The 15068-nt window shown below is 63.9% G+C and overlaps 1 protein-coding gene across 10 annotated transcripts in view; it reads right to left on the bottom strand.

Annotated features, from left to right (window-relative positions):
- Positions 1-1281: 1281 nt before the first annotated feature.
- The window catches only part of NTNG2 (netrin G2), a 67063-nt gene continuing 53276 nt past the window's right edge, over positions 1282-15068 (bottom strand). For 5 of the 10 annotated variants that reach the window (XM_040482704.1, XM_040482703.1, XM_040482706.1 and 2 more), the window contains 8 exons: positions 14795-14967; positions 12007-12033; positions 7795-7869; positions 6209-6310; positions 5236-5304; positions 4548-4715; positions 2867-3001; positions 1282-2244 (listed from right to left, as the gene is read on the bottom strand). In XM_040482704.1, coding sequence (XP_040338638.1) covers positions 2009-2244; positions 2867-3001; positions 4548-4715; positions 5236-5304; positions 6209-6310; positions 7795-7869; positions 12007-12033; positions 14795-14967 — 985 coding nt within the window. In that variant the 3' untranslated portion in view covers positions 1282-2008. Of the gene's footprint in view, positions 2245-2866; positions 3002-4547; positions 4716-5235; positions 5305-6208; positions 6311-7794; positions 7870-12006; positions 12034-12058; positions 12684-14794; positions 14968-15068 lie in introns of those variants that run through there. The other 5 variants (XM_040482707.1, XM_040482708.1, XM_040482709.1 and 2 more) reach the window with 5 other exon arrangements.

Here is a 15068-nt window from a genome sequence, read left to right as displayed (position 1 = left end):
GTGTGGGGCCAGATGGCCCCTCCCTCACTTCTGCTGACTGAGCACCAGGGGGAGGGGTAACTGGGCCAACTAAAGCTGGGTGGGGAGTGGGGGGGGTGGGGGGGAAGGGGAGGGGCCTTTAAGGAACTTTCTAGAAGCCCCACCCATTGCTCCTGCTTCCATTTCATTGGCCAGAACTGTGCCACGTGCCCATTCCTATACACACACGGAGCCCCAGAGAGGTCTTATTTTCACTGGGAGAAGTTCTGTCAGTAAGGAAGAAGGTGAAACCACGGGGGGCCTACAGAAGGCACTTCCTTTGGGAGCTGCCCCTGCCACCTGGTGTTGGGGATGGGAGCTGAGAGACGCCAGCAGAGTAGGCCTTTGGCCTTGAATCCTATTTCATAACCAGTTGTATCTCCCCCTTCCTGTGCTGCATTACAGTCTGGTTGCCCTTGAGGCCAAGTTTTCTTGAACTGGGTTTTAGCCTTGCTTTGGGGGCGAGAGCGGGGGAGGCAGGTCTAAACTTCCCAGCCTGGAAAAGAGTGGCTGCAGGTGCAGGCCGTAGAAGCAACTGGGAACCAGAACCGATCCGTGAGGTTGGGAATCTTCTGGAAGGGAGCCGGACCTTCTTGAGAGCAAGCAGTGGGAAGTACAACCACCCAAGGGCAGGACAGACCCAGGGGACCCCCCCATGGCAAAGGGCCTCAGTTGATGGGTCCCATTCTTCAGAGTGTCCTGTCACAACTCCCAGGCTGCCGCTGGGTCCCCTTGGCCACCCCATGTGTGATCCTTGGGAGGGAAAGGGGAAGCAGAGGGGGGTCCGCTGTGGATTTCGTCTACGGATTCCAGCTCGGGGCACTGGGAGGAGGCTGACACTGGGCCTGAGACACGGGTCTGAGAGACAGACCCGTCCGGATACATACATCGGAGCATGGGAGTCAAGCTCGTAGGATGTACCACGTCACTTCACTTTGACTCCTCAGGACATCAGTGTCCACCACGTGCTTTTGAATTCAAGGACAGCTGGGGAAAAGTGCCAATAAACTTTGGACTTTTTCTTTTTTTTAAGGGGAAGGAGGAAGACAACGATCTGGGGGAGGCCCTAACAGGTGGGTCACTCCTGGCCAACGGGTGAGAGGGCTCCGCTATCCACACCGGCAGGAAGCAGGGCTGACCGCTGTCATTCACGGAAGGGCCCGGAAGCGGGGGGAAGAGTTTCTCCACGGCTATTTTGGGCTCCTCTTTAAACTCGGAACCCTGCTGAGCGGACACGAACACAGAAAGAAGACAGCTCCCGGAGGCAGCAGTGAGCAGACTCTTTACTCTGGCGGATTATACACCATCAACCACCTGTTCCGGCTCGTGTCTCCCTTAGAGGGGCCGGTGAATACAAACAAAAATAGTTCTCTACAAAACCAAGTTTCCAGCCTTCCCAACCCTCCTTCCTAACTCCCTCCCCCAGACGGTGAGTTCCTTGGTCACCAGGCCTCACGGAGTCTGGTGGGTTGCAAAGGAAAACAAAGAAAGAAGAGTTGTAGGCAACAGGAGTTCGGGGTCCGCTGGCCTACGGTAAGCCAGGGACAGGCGCAGGGGGTGTCTGCAACAGTCGCATATGTGTGTGTGTGTGTGTGTGTGTGCATGTTGGGAGGCAGACCTGGAGGTGTTGAGGTGAGAATTTCTCCCCACCCGCTGTCTCACCACCGGCAAGACAGAAAAAAAAAGACAAAGAAAAGGGTGGGGGGCGGCGGGTGATACAAAAGAAAACCTAAGACCCAAATCGCAGGCGGCTGGGGCCAGAGCCCCCCACGGCGCCCCCTGCGGCGGCGGAGGGCAGTGCCGGGGCGGGGGCAGGTGCCACTGACCCGCGGCGGGAGGAGGCGGGAGGGCTCTGCTGTGTAGCACCTGGGAGCAGCTCGGGCCGCACCCTTCTCGCCGCCCGGCCTCGGGCGCCGCCCCCCCCCCCCGGGCCCCCGGGCCCCCCGGGCCCCCCCCCCCCCCCGGGCGCAGGGTCCCCTCCGGGCCGGGCTCAGCAGCCCAGGCGGGCGGCCAGCCCCAGCAGCAGCAGGCAGCCGAGCAGGGTGGCGGGGCGCGGGGCGGCCCCGGGAGCGCGGTCGCAGTCCAGGCCGCCGTCCTCCGCGGCGGGGTCGCAGCGGGGCTGCTCGCAGCGCACGCCGGTGTAGCCGCGCGGGCAGGCGCAGCGCTGGTTCCGCAGGCAGGTGCCGCCGTGCTGGCAGAGCAGCTGGTCGTCGTCACACACGTTGGCTGCAGGGCGGACGGGCGGTTAACGCGGGCGGTGGCCCGGTCCACCCCCGCCCCCCTCGGTGGAGCTTCCGCGACTGGGACGGGCCGGGGGTGCGGGGGGCGGGGGGGGTGGGGGTGGTGGGGGTGGAGGCCCAGGGCGCCCTTGGTGAGGAACGCCCCAGCGTGGATGGCGACGGTGGCCAGGCGAGAGCTGGCCCCCGTCTCCTTCCCGCCACTGCCCTCGGCTCTCCCCGCCTACTGGCCTTGCGACGCACCCGCTCTCTCTCCTCCAGAGCTTGGCACCTGCCTTTCCCTGGGCCAGCGTCCTTCCCAGGCTAGCGCCCACTGTCCTTTCGGTCTCGCCAGGCCACCGCTTGCTCGGACAGCTTCCCGCCCTCCCGCTCCGCAAACCCGTCCTCGTCAGCCAAGTCCCACCAACCGCCAACTCCGCCTCTGCCTCCGACTCCCCGCTCGAGCGGCCCCCAGATCCGCCGCCTCCCGGTTCCCACCTGGCACCCGCGCCATTCCCCGGTCGCCTCAGGCCTCGCCCTCCGCCCCGACACGCCCCTCGGCCGCAAGCCCCGCCCCGACGCCCGTGGCCCCGCCCCCGGCCGCGAGCCCCGCCCGCCGGGCGCGCACTCACGGTAGCAGCCCTGGCGCCAATAGTGCGTCGGGAGGCAGTCGTCGCACTTGGGTCCCGCTGCGCCCTCGCGGCACTCGCAGAAGCCGGTCTCGTTGCACCGGTCGTGCACGGAGCCGATCTGGTTGCAGTTACACTCTGGACGGGCACGGGCACGGCGTGCGGTCAGGGCGAGCTGTGGGCGTCCTCCGCACCGACCCCCGCCCCGCCCCGGCCCCGCATCCCCCCCCCCCGCCCCCCCCCCCCCCGCCCTTCCCCGGTGATGCACCCCACACCGTGTCCACGTGCGCCCACGGCTGCCCGACGGGCCAGATCTCGAGGGAAGGCGGTAGCATCCCTTAGCCACTCCCTCCCCCTGGCCCCGGGGGCAGCCCCAACCCCTCTCTGGGCCTCAGCCACAGTCTGTGTAACCGGAGGGAGCGCTGAACCTTCCCAGATCCAAAGGGCTTTAAGATCCATGACAGGTGGGAGGAGCCTCATCGGGGCAGGGCGTCCGGGTCGAGGGGCTACTGGGGGAGCAGGGAGCACACAGGGTGGGAGGAGGCCTCCAGCCTCCCTCAGCCCCTTCCCTGTTGGTTTCTTGGCGGGCCTCTGCCCTGTGGGAGGGGGCAAAGGTCCCCACTCTGGGAATCCTTGAAGCAGAGGAGGCAGAGAGAGGCAACAGAGAGAGGAATGTATCCGGGAGGCAGGGAATGCCTCGACTAGGATCGGGAAGCCCCACCCTGTCCCTACAGCTGGCCAGTGTGCCATCGGCAGCACGATTCCATTTGGGTCACTTTAGAGTCGATGGAATTATCTGAAGGCCAATGCCGTAATTCAGACTGACCGCTCCAGCCCTGTGGGCAGCCCCTCCTCTGTGAAGCCAGAACTGACCTGGTGGGCGGAGGATGGGCAGCGGGATGCCAAGGGGGCTGGGCACCCGAGGACCGAGCACCGGCCTCCAGTGGAGACAGAGGCAGGGGTGGTGGGCAGCCCTTCCAGGCTGCTGGGCGCTGGCTGGGGCCTTGGGTCTGGCCTTTTGGGATGGCCTGCCTGTGCCCGGGCCCAGGGCCCCCACAGATTGCTTCTCTACCCCCAAACCAGTCCTGGAGCAGAGTGTGAAGAGAGCAGATGGAGTGCCCCCTGGGTCTTATAAGCTGGGCCTCTGCTTATGAAGCACTGGGGGGCGCCTGGGTGGCTCAGTCGGTTAAGCGTCCGACTTCAGCTCAGGTCATGATCTCACGGCCTGTGAGTCCGAGCCCCGCGTCAGACTCTGTGCTGACAGCCTCAGAGCCTGGAGACACAGATTCTGTGTCTCTCCCTCTCCTGCTCATGCTCTGTCTCAAAAATAAATGAAAACATTAAAAAAATTACAAAAAAAAAAAAAAAAAAAGCACCAGAAGGACTTTGTTGGAAGAAAAGCTTCAGCCATGAAAAATGGGTTGAAAACCTTTGATCTGGAGGCTCCTGGGTGGCTCAGTGGGTTAAGCGTCTGACTCTTGACGTCGGGCTCAGGTCATGATCTCACAGGTTTGTGAGTTCGAGCCCTGCGTCGGGCTCTGCCCTGACGGTGCAGAGCCTGCTTGGGACCCCCCCCCCCCCCCGGCTTCCCGGGGGATTCGGACACAGGGGTCTCGGGACCCTGCCCGCCCGCCCCACCAGCAGCGCCCACGCCGCGCCCCGCGGCCCGGCCCGAGCGGCTCACCGATGCACACGTTCTCGTCGTCCAGCTCGGCGGAGCCGTTGCGATAGTAGCCCAGACGGCAGTGCTGGCAGTGCTGGCCTCGCGTGTTGTGTTTGCAGCTGACACACGTCACCACGTTCAGGAAGTCGATGTAGCTGCAGCGGTTGGAGTGGCCGTAACACTCACAGTCTGGGCCGGCCGAGCGTGAGAAACACCACGGGTCAGTGGGCCAAGGGAGACCGGGCCTTCCTGCCACCCCCTGCACCGTGTATTGGGGGAAACTGAGGCACGGGGCGAGGACAGACCAGCCCGGGGCATGCAGGGAGCAGGAAGGTGCCGCGGGCCGCCAACGCTTCCCTGTCCCAACGCGGGAGGAGACAGGAGGTGTGTTCGCCCAGCCCACGGGTTCCCACCTGGCCCCGGGGGGCAGGGATTCAGGGAGGGCCAGCGGCTCGGAAGGATGCCCGTGTGATGCCGGGGCGACTGGGAATGATTCATGCAGGGAGGGTGGGTCGCGCAGCCAGCGTGAGCGCGCAGGAAGGACAGTGCCTGGGGGCGCGGCGCTCAGCGCGGGCCCCCCCCCCCCCCCGGGGCGCTCGGCAAAGGGAAGATGCGTGCATGGGTTCCGGGGCGAGATGGAATGGGCCAGGAGCTTCCTCCACATGCTGCTTTGGAAGATCACTGGACGGAAAACGCCCACCTGCCGGACCTTTTATTATTAGCCTGAGCTGTTCTGCAAACGTGACTGGCACCAGAGGGCCTCCTCTCGCACAGCCCCCTGAGGATGGGTACTGTCTTAGGGTTTGTGCCCCGGGCGTCTCTTTCCGCCCCCCTGATAGTCTTGGCCTGGCTTTGGACTCTTACTGCAGGTACACGGTCCCACCCACGCCGAGGACAGCCACCTCTGCGCCATCCTGCCGTTTCTCCCAGCCCTCCCCTTGCTCCAGGGACTGGGCGAGTCCCAAGACTCGCAGTCCCAAGACTGCCGGGCAAGGCATCCCGAATTGGCTCCCCGTCCCAAGAAGGCAGCTATCCCTCGGTGTCCCTCCCAAGGGGCTCAGCACCCCCTCGAACAGGAAAGCCAGTGTGACTGCCCTTGAACAGGCAAGACGCTGGCCGCCCTCCTGAAACACCATCTGTGCATCTCTGGAGGACCGAACCTCCCTTTCGTGATGGGAGAGGAAGGAACTGACGAGGTCTTGGTGGTCAAGGGCATGGGAGACCTTGGAGAAGTGAGCCTCGGAGCTGTGCCCAGGAGGAGGCAGTGGGCCTGCCACACCTTTGGCCTCCTGGACCTGCCCCCTCCGCCTGTCCCCCCGGGAGCAATGAGAAGGTGAGCCATCTCCCAAGTGTCTCAAGGAGTGGCACCGGTGACCCCTGTGTTCCAGCTCTTGCTTCGACCAAGACGGGCCCCTGGGCTACACCTCCCAGGGGAGCTAGGACAGGCTATTTCTGGAAGCTCCGGTGCCTGCCCTGTGCCTGCCCACTGTGCTTCTGACTCATACCTGCTCCCAGCTCCCTTGGGGAGGGAGGACTGAGGGAAGAGAGGCTTGGTTTCACCTTGACCCAGCTACTCTGGGAGGGGTTTCGGAGCCAGGCATGGGTCCTCCGTCTTGTATCACCGTTTTCCAGTGCAGGTGGGGGGAGAGGTGGCTGAATCCAGCCCGGGGCCATCCTCTTACCTTGGAATTCTTCAATGGGCACCACTTCAGCAGATTTGGGCTTGAGCTGGAAAGGTCTGGAGGCCGGGGCAGGGGCGGGGGCAGCAGCAAAGGTGCCCACAACTTGGAGAGACGAGAAATACGCTCTTTCGTCGCCACGGTCCAGCTGCCGAGGGCAGGCTGTCCGAGCCCAGGGAAAGCGCAGCGGAGGGTCCCACGGGGCCCTGGGCACGTTCACCTGCTCAGATCTGAGGGGGCACAGCACATCCGGGAGCCACGCAGAAGCAGCCCTCTGCCTCCGGTGCCCCTTCGGAGACCACTTACACACTCGGCTGGATTAATTCTCCCAAATTACTTCTCTAGCCCCAGCATCCCCCGACAGCATGCTAAGTGCTTTGCTGACGCTGAATGATTTTCTGACTGATTGCGAATATCGCTTAGCTCTCTCCTCTCCTCTCCAAACTCCCGTGGGCATCAAACCCAGAGTGTGCATCTGGCATACGAGGCTCTGGCATCTCCCTTTCTGAAGCAATCCCCACCCCCTGCTCCAGCCACAGCGAGTCCTTTCCTATCCACGGACCCCCCCTGCCTGCAGGTGTATCAAGCCATGAACCCAGACAGCACCTGCCTTCCGCATCGCAACTCCCTGGGGCCCGGCCCCATCTTTGTGAGTGAGCACGACACTATCCCGGCAGCAAAGTCGGCTCCGCTTCCCTCTGGGAGTCTGCGGTGCCCTTGTCGGTCCCGTCCGGGGCAGGGTAGCGAGGGCTCCAGAGGCCCCATCACCAGGGAGGCAGTCAGGGGCCTCCAGCTGCTGGGAACCGCAGACCCTCACTGGTTGCGGCTCTGGCTCCAGAACTGCCTGCCAGCAGAGGGCGCTCAGAGCCCCGCTCACGGCTCCTGGAGGGGCCCGGGTTGCTGTCCAGACAGGCTTTCGGACCTAACGTCCAGGGAGCAGGTGAGCTGGGCTGGGAACGGCCTCCCGACTTGGAGGGTCGGGCAGGGCCCCCGTGTGCTTCAAGTGAACGTCCATCGAGGCTACAAACGAGCCTGTGCGCGTCTCCTCCCCCTGCTGTGGGACACTGAGGCTCTGGGCTTGGTATCGACACCATCGACGGCGCCCCCTGCCCCGTTGGTGGGATCCCACCGCCAAGCCTTTGCCCCGGCTGGTCCCGCCGCCACCTGGGATGCGCTCTCTTCCTTCATCCACCGGTAGTCGGCCCCTGGGTCTGAGGCCGCCACCCCATTCCTGCAGGAGGGCCTGACCCTCTCCGAACTCCCCTCTCTGCCCTGGGGGGTCCTGTAGCTGACAGTGGCAGGGCAGGATTCCCGTGGTCAGGGCAGAGTCCCCACTTAGCTCCGAAGCCCATGGGGGGGAGTGTAGGATTAACATGGGTTGCGTCTGGTGTCGTCACACTGGATCCCTCTAAGAAGGTGAGCGCTGGGGTGTGAGCAGATGGCTCTCCGAGGCCCCTCCCCTCAGCTCCCGAGCCACCACCACCCCCACCCCCCCCACCCCCCCCTCCCCCGCCTCCCGGCACCTACACCTGCTAACTCTGCTACATAGGGAGGGGCCTGCGGTCTAAGGAACTTTCCCACCCCCATACCTTCTGCACTGGAGGGCATCTGGGGCCCGGGGGAGCTCTCCCCGAGGGGGGCAGCTGTAGATGGCCTGATCCACTCTTGGGGGGAAGAAAAGGAGAAGCCCAGTTATGCGACAGGGTGGGGCTGGGGGATCTGGGGGGCACCCGGAGTCATCACACACCCATAGGACCCTTAGCAGAAGCAGCACGGTCTACACTGGCCAAGTGGAACTGGGTCCAGGTCTAGGGGAGAGGCAGCGTCTACACCTACTACAGCCTGTGACCTGAAGCCAGAGAAGAGGGGGGCGGGGCTGAGCCCAAGAACCTGCACACTTTGGGCCGTCCTTTCTTCCACGGGACACCTGATGATACGACCCTTCTGCCCTCCCTGTGTTGTCCCCGAACCTACTGAGGGTAGAGAGGGATCCAGTCCCGTATTTGGGCGCAGACCTTTCTGTGCCAAAGTCCCTGGCTGATGGCCGTAAAGGGGAGCAGGGGTCATCAAACGTGTCCAGAACGGTCTTTGAAGGCTGCCTGTCCAACACCAACGCGGGGACCGGAGCCCCTCCACCATCTGACCCGCCCTCCCCAGCCCACAGCGTGGGCCCATTTTCGCCAGGGACCGCGATGCGAGTCAACCCCCAGGGTCGCCGTGCCTGTCCCCAAGACTAAGCGGCCACAAAGCGGGGGAAGCGGGCAGGGCTGGCGAAGGCAAGGCATGGCTCTGCACTGAATTTCAAAAGACAAACCCAGAGGGACAGGGGAGAAATCGGATTCTTTCCACTTCTTAAAGGGATTATGCACGATGCCGGCTGGTGGGGAGAGACAGAAAATCTACCAGCTAAAAAGTGCAGGAGACTTTCCAGCTGGGCGCTGGGAGCCTTTGGGCATCGAATTGACATTAATAACGGGGCTCAGTGAGGAGAAAAGGCTGCAGGACCCAAATTGGCAAGGGCTTAATTAGAGCCGAAACAAAAGCAGCCCCGGAGCCTTTTTGCTTTAGAGCCTTTCTCCCACCACTCTCTGCGGGCAAGGATTAGTGGTCCTGAGCAGCTCTTCCTGCCCCACAGCCTCTGCCCTCCAGACAGCTAGACATCGGCAAGACGGAGAAACATCTGGTCCAGAGGGTCACAGGCCCAGCTGGACTCCGGTCAAAGAGTCTGAAGCACCTGTCGGGAGGCACGTGGGGGGACTCAGGACCTTTCTGGGGGCTGGGAGCCGGGGGCAAGAAAGACCCCTGGCTGGGCTCTCTGGGACACGCTCCGGTGCGCGGGAAGAACAGTCTCACCGCGGCCTGTCTCGTGTGCCAAGGCCAGATGGAGGTCCCTTCTGTTCCTTGGGAATCAGGGAATGGCTCCAGCTGGGGGGTGGGTTGGGGTGGTGCTGGGTGGCCGTGGAGGCAGCTATCTCTCCTCTGGAGTCGGTGAGCCCCGAGTTCGAATCCTCCCTGCGCGTCTCTGTAATCCTATTTATTACCTTGAGCAGCTGCCTCTTTCTTTCTTCTCAAACAGCTTTATTGAAGTATAGTTTACGTGCCATGAACTCCACCTGCTTCTTCCCAAGCCTTAACATCCTCACCTGTGGGACCAGGAACTAACGGTCCTATCCCCTCCGAACTGTGGGCCCAGAAGTCCACACTCCGCCAACTGGAGGGACCGTCATTATTAGTGGGGGATCCACGTACATGGGGCCCAGGGAGGGCACAGGCTTCAGCTGCTGGGAGGAGCAATGACCTCCGAGACACGGGCTGCTGGGGTCACTGTCACTCTGGAGCCACCTCCTGCCCCAAAGCGCCCTGCCGCCCTCACTGGGGTCACCACGCAAGCTGACCACGACCCACTGAATGAGGAGTGCGCCTTCTCACCACCTGGGTCCCGGGGACCCTCGTGATTCGCACCCACCTCACCTGGCTCGCCGCCCTGATCTGAGCCTCTCTTTACCTCCGAGCCGTGCAGCTTGCCCTGAACCGCGTGCACCAAATCCGAAGCAGCTCAGAAAATGGGTTCAAGGTTACTCCATGTGTGTGTGTGTCCGGTCCCCACCCAGACAGACCACTGTGTGCAGGCAGACACAGCACCCGCTATAGTGAATTTTGCTCCCGTATCCCCATCACAGATGTTGCAAAATCAAGCACAAGCCTCAGGCGGCCAGCTTATGTCCTGGCATTCCCAGCATGGACCCGGCCTTCACCCCAAAGAGGACCCCTGGGCCAGGAGGCTCCCCTGTAACTCCTGAATCTCCTGATCAGCCCCTGCTTCCTGCAAATACCGCCCTCCCTGTGGAGAAGGGCAGAAATCAAGAGTGGGGGGGGGGTGTCACCCTCTGGGTCCCATGGAGGAGCTACGCCAGATGGCCCAAGAACAAGGGGGACTTTTCCTCCGCAGGTCTGTGCGCAGAGGAAGGAAGGGTCACGGCACCGTCTAAGGAACGAGGCGCCCCTGCCGTCTCCTCTCTGCTGCGGCTCATTGCCGAGCTCCCCTTCCCAGATGGGACCAGGGAGAATTCCCTCGGCCACGTCCTCCTGGCACCCTCCGGGAAGGATGGATCGTTTCGGACTCCTGGCATTTGCAGTGGGCGGGGACAGGACATTTCCAGCACCCCAAGCCTCGAATACACACCAATCCCAACTTCGGAGGGGAATTCGAACCAGAGAGCGGGTGTCTCCGAGCCTGTCCGTCGCTGCGGACCCCTAAGAGTGGCTGCTCCGGTCGACGCGGTGTGGGATGCTCGCCCTGGCCTAGCCCTGCCCCCCCTCGCCCCTCCCCACGCCGCCCAGAAAAGCCCAGCAGTCCCCACTCTAAAAACCCGGGCCCAGAGGTGCCCTCCTGCCTCGCTGATCAGAGAAGCTCGTCCTCTTGGCTCAGTCTGTGCTGTGCACTCCCAGGGGTCGGCTGCCGAGGCGCCGGGGGGCACAACGGGGTGTGGGGCGGCGGCGCCTGGGGCAGAGCACTGAGGCAGGAGCCCCCCTGGGAGACAGGCTTTGGGAGCACTTCGTGTGGCCTGGATGTCACTAGGCCCCTCCCCCGGTTCCTCGGTCACCCCGTTCTCTCGGCCATGCTGGTCTCGGGGATCCTCCTGAGCTGTGCTTTGGGGGGCAGGAGGTAGAAGGGTCCAGGCTAAAGTGAGCCCCAGATCCCCTGGCTGGGGCCCAGTAACAGATGGGCCCGGACGGCCTGGAGGCCCCTCAGCCCCACACTCTCGTGGCTCTAGGGTCTAGTGTTCTCTAGTCTAAGAGCCAAGCCCCTACAGCAGGTGCACATCACAGAGGTGGGGGAAAGGCCGGGACGGCGGGGCCGTAGCTGGGCACCCACCTGTGGGCTGTGGGGTGCTGGGGGCCCCGGGGGCCCCGCGCGGCGGATGTGGAGAGGGCAAGAGTGCTGGGGGCCCCTCTCATGGCCACGGTGGCCACAGGGGCTTTGGGGATGGGGGGTTGGCGGGCGCGGGGGGTTGGCGGGCGCGGGGGCAACGCAGCAACTTCCGGCCTCACTGAGCCGCCAGCATCCCCTCCAGAATCCAGCTTCCTCCAGCACCCTCTCTGCGGCAGGGAACGGCCCAGGGTGGGCTGTGGCCCCGCTCAAGCATGTCTGAAACGGGACGTGTGCCAGTGGCTGACTCGACACCGGCCAGTCCTCTCCTGCTAACTCTAAAAGCAGATGGCACTACCCACCTGGGGGGAGGGTGCCAGGATTCAATGAGGTCCTGGAAGGACCCTGCGTAGCTGGTGCCTGGTGCTGTGAGGGCTTGAGAGCTGGTGGCCTGATGATGGACGTGAGGACGACACTCACGCCCACCCCTCCCTTCCCCCCCCCTCCCCCTCGGGCCCGAGCTGGATCCCAGCTTACCTGTCCCAGCCTCACGGGACTCGGGGGACTTCTGCCGCTGGCCAAGAACAAGGGACCCCCGCCCCCACCCTGACTCTTGCCCGGCAGGGGAGGAAGACATGGGACGGGGTGGTTCGCCCAGGGGCTGCGGGGACCTTTCCAAAGCAGCACTAACCAGGAAGCTCGAGGGAAGAAATGGGAGATGCGCTGGCTGCAGGCCACAGCACAGGGGACGGGAGAGAGCAGGCGGAGGTGAGAAGTGAACGGGTGGGGGGGGGGCAGTTAGAAGTGGGGAGAGGCCGGCGGCCACGGGCCGGGGAAGCCCCTTCTTTTCTCTCCCGTTCTTGCCAGGAGTCGCAAAGAGGCTCGGGCCCCAGGGGCCTTCCCCAGGGCAGCGGGCTCGGAGCGTACTTACTGCCAACAGCAGAGCCTGCGGCGGCACCTGCGGGGGGAGAAGGAGGGTCACCGGGCCTCTGGCCACCTCCTCCCTGCACAGGAGGGGATGGCGGGGCTGGGGGAAGGAAACCTGGAGGCGATGATCCCACTTCATCCTGAGCCCTGAGAGGGAGGGGCCGCCTTAGCCCATTTTGCAGATGCAGAAATGAAGTCTCAGAGCCGTGACTTAACCCCGGGGCGCCTGCTGGTAAGTGTCAAACGCTCCACTGGGGGCTTCACCCGCACCCTCTTCTTTGATTTTGGACTCTCAGGTCCTGCCGTGCAGGTGGGGGCCTTTCTTCGGGGGTGCCACCAGGCACAGGCCACCAGGGAGAAAGCACCGCATGGGTTCCCGTCTGGGGACATGTGGACGTGGCCGAATGACTCATTGAAAAATAATCGTAGCAGCTGCTATGTGCTGAATGCTTGCTATGTGCCAGGCACGTGCCCAGCACGGCCCCCATGGGGGCCTTTCAGTCCCCACACAACCCCACAGGGCTTTGGGATGGGCCCGATTCCACGGATCAGGAAACGGGGCTCCGGGTGAAACAGCCTGTCCGAGGCCACAGGGCCGTGAGGGGCAGAGGCCCTTCTGTCCATGCGTGTCCGCGTCCCGGGGGGGTGATGGAGGTGTAGGCCATGGTCTGACCGGGGAGTCTGGAGACACCATGGTAAGAATCATCAGCACCGGAGGGAAGGAGCTGATGTTAGGCTTCCCCCCCGCCCACCCCCGACCAGGTGTTCCGGAAAAAAGAACAGGGGCAAGGATGCCCCTGGGAACCCTGGGAGGCCCTCCACGGGGGAGGCTGTGGTGTGGAGAGTGGGGTATGACCCCCCCCCCCCCGCCCTCAGTGAGCCCTGCAGGACAGCCAGGGACAGATCAGGGGACCCCTGATCTCAGAGGGCCTTGTAGGGGGACATGGGGGCTGGGCTAGGATTCTATTCTGAGGGCCTGGGGGTGAGGTGTGATGAGGGGAGGGGGCACCCTGGTGAGGAGCGCCCTTTGCTTGCAGAGGGGAGGGGACTGGAGGGGCCCTGAGGGGAGGGGCCACTATTGCAGCAGCAAGGGAGGAGATGGGGAGCCAGAGCTGGTGGTGGTGGAGGGGAAGGTCCAGAGTCAGGGGTGACCCCCCCAGACTTTCAGCTTGGCTCCCTAGGTGCTGGTGCCATTTACTGAGATGCAGACGTTGGGGGGGGGGGGTGGTGAGGGCAAAATTAGCCTGGGAGTGACTTGTTTCTGTCTGTGTCTTGGGGGCTGTTTTCTTCTCTTTGTCCTAGAGAAGGTGGGGGTCCCAGGGGCGGGGACAGCGTTAGGCTGAGGACACTAGAATCTCCAGCCTCATCTCTGCTCCCGGGTATTCCAGAAGAAACCCCTCCTTCCCCGGGGGCGGGGTGGGACTCTGGGGAAGCGGGGACCAGCTCCAGGAGCTCCCCAAAATCAAGGGGCTTCACCTGCCCCTGCAGGATGGAGGGGAGAGGGTCCAGAGGCAAAGCCTGGAGTGTGTGTGTGTGTGTGTGTGTGTGTGTGTGTGTGTGTGCGCGCGCGTGCCCGTTGCTGGCTGGACAGAGCAGGTGGCCTGCAGGTCTGAGCAGGTCTGTGAGACTGTCAGTGCCTCGTCAGGAGACTCCGGCAGATCCTTCCAGGTGGAGGATGGAGAGGAGGTGGGGCAGAGAGCAGGGATGGGGAGGCCAGCAGGACAGATATAGGGAGGCAGACTGCCAGTCAGAGAGGGAGGTGACAGCCACTAAAGAAAGGCCTCAAGAACAGGTTCCAACAAAGAGACGGGTCGGGCACCTGGTGGGGAGGGAGCCGGGCGGGGTGGCTGTCAGCGCCCAGAGCTCTGGGCGCCTTTGAAGGCCCAGAGTGCTGTGAGTGCCTGGCAAGTCAGACCTTCAAAGGCCTGTCGCCCAGCACAGGCACGACATGCCTGTCATGGCCTCGCTGTGAGGCCTCCAGCTTTGATCAGCCTAAAGTCACATAAATCTTTCACGTTGGCGGAGGGAGGGCACCAATGGAGGGGCTCCTGCGGGCGCGCCCGGGCAGGCAGGTGGGCGGGTGGCCCCGGGGCAGGACGCCCAGTGGCTGGCACATAGCTTGCTGCTGGACTAAGGCTGCTGGGCCTCAAGTCTGCTCATCTAGAGAACGGGGGTAATAATAATCCCACCCTCGGGGCAGCTGTGAGAGCTGAGCGAGAAGCTGTGCGTTTGTGCCTGGTGCAGCGTCTCTACCGCAGCTCGGGGGCTCCCTGGGATTCGTCATGTCATGGAAGCAGCCATGGACTATGCTGGGGGTCCCTGGTGAGTGGGGTGCCCCGACCGTGCTCACGATGTAGGCACGGATGGGCACGCCCCAAGGAACACGTTCCCGGCCCGGGAGGCTGAGCCCGGAGGAGAGGACTGTGCAGAGAGCGAAGGCGGGGAAGGCTGCGGGGATCTCAGGCCAGGGCCTCAAAGGACCGCCCTGGAGAATGGGTTAATAGGAGACCCGCTTCCAGGAGCGAATCTGAGGGTCGTGGTGACCACGCAGCGTGTGGTGCCCGTGTGGCCGGTTGTACATGCTCCACGGACGCCCGGTATGAGGGGCGGTGCTGAAAATCACGGCCAGGAGGGAGGGAGGGGCCTCCACCACCCTCCTCCTGACACCCTGTGGTGCCTTCTCCCCAGCCCGCAGGGCCCAGAAGGGGAAGAACGAGCCGCTCAGCTGGGGTTTCCCTCTGGCCGGCGGGGGGGGGGGGGGGGGGGGCTGTGGCCGCTCGGTCCTTACGTACACGCGTTGGGAGAGCCGTGGGGCAGCGGCAGGTAGGAGCCGGCGCGCCAGGACCGCGTGCGGAAGTTCCTCTTGCACTTGCCGCAGTCGGGGCCCGTGGTGTTGTGTTCACACTCACACTGCAGGCTGCCCTCGCGCACGGAGCACAGGCTGGCGTGCAGGTTGCACTTGCACCTGGGGGGACACGGAGGGCCAGAGAGGTCAGTGCACATCGGGGGCAGGCGGGCAGGGCCCCGGCCAGGAGGCTAGCACCCTCCTTCAGGACCGCAAAATCC

This window comes from Herpailurus yagouaroundi, unplaced genomic scaffold (genome assembly GCF_014898765.1).
Source record: "Herpailurus yagouaroundi ecotype Mexico unplaced genomic scaffold, PumYag 160, whole genome shotgun sequence".
In the NCBI taxonomy this organism is placed as follows: Eukaryota; Metazoa; Chordata; class Mammalia; order Carnivora; family Felidae; genus Herpailurus; species Herpailurus yagouaroundi.
The sequence above is the reverse complement of the archived record's forward strand: the minus strand, read 5'-3'. Positions and strand labels throughout refer to the sequence as shown.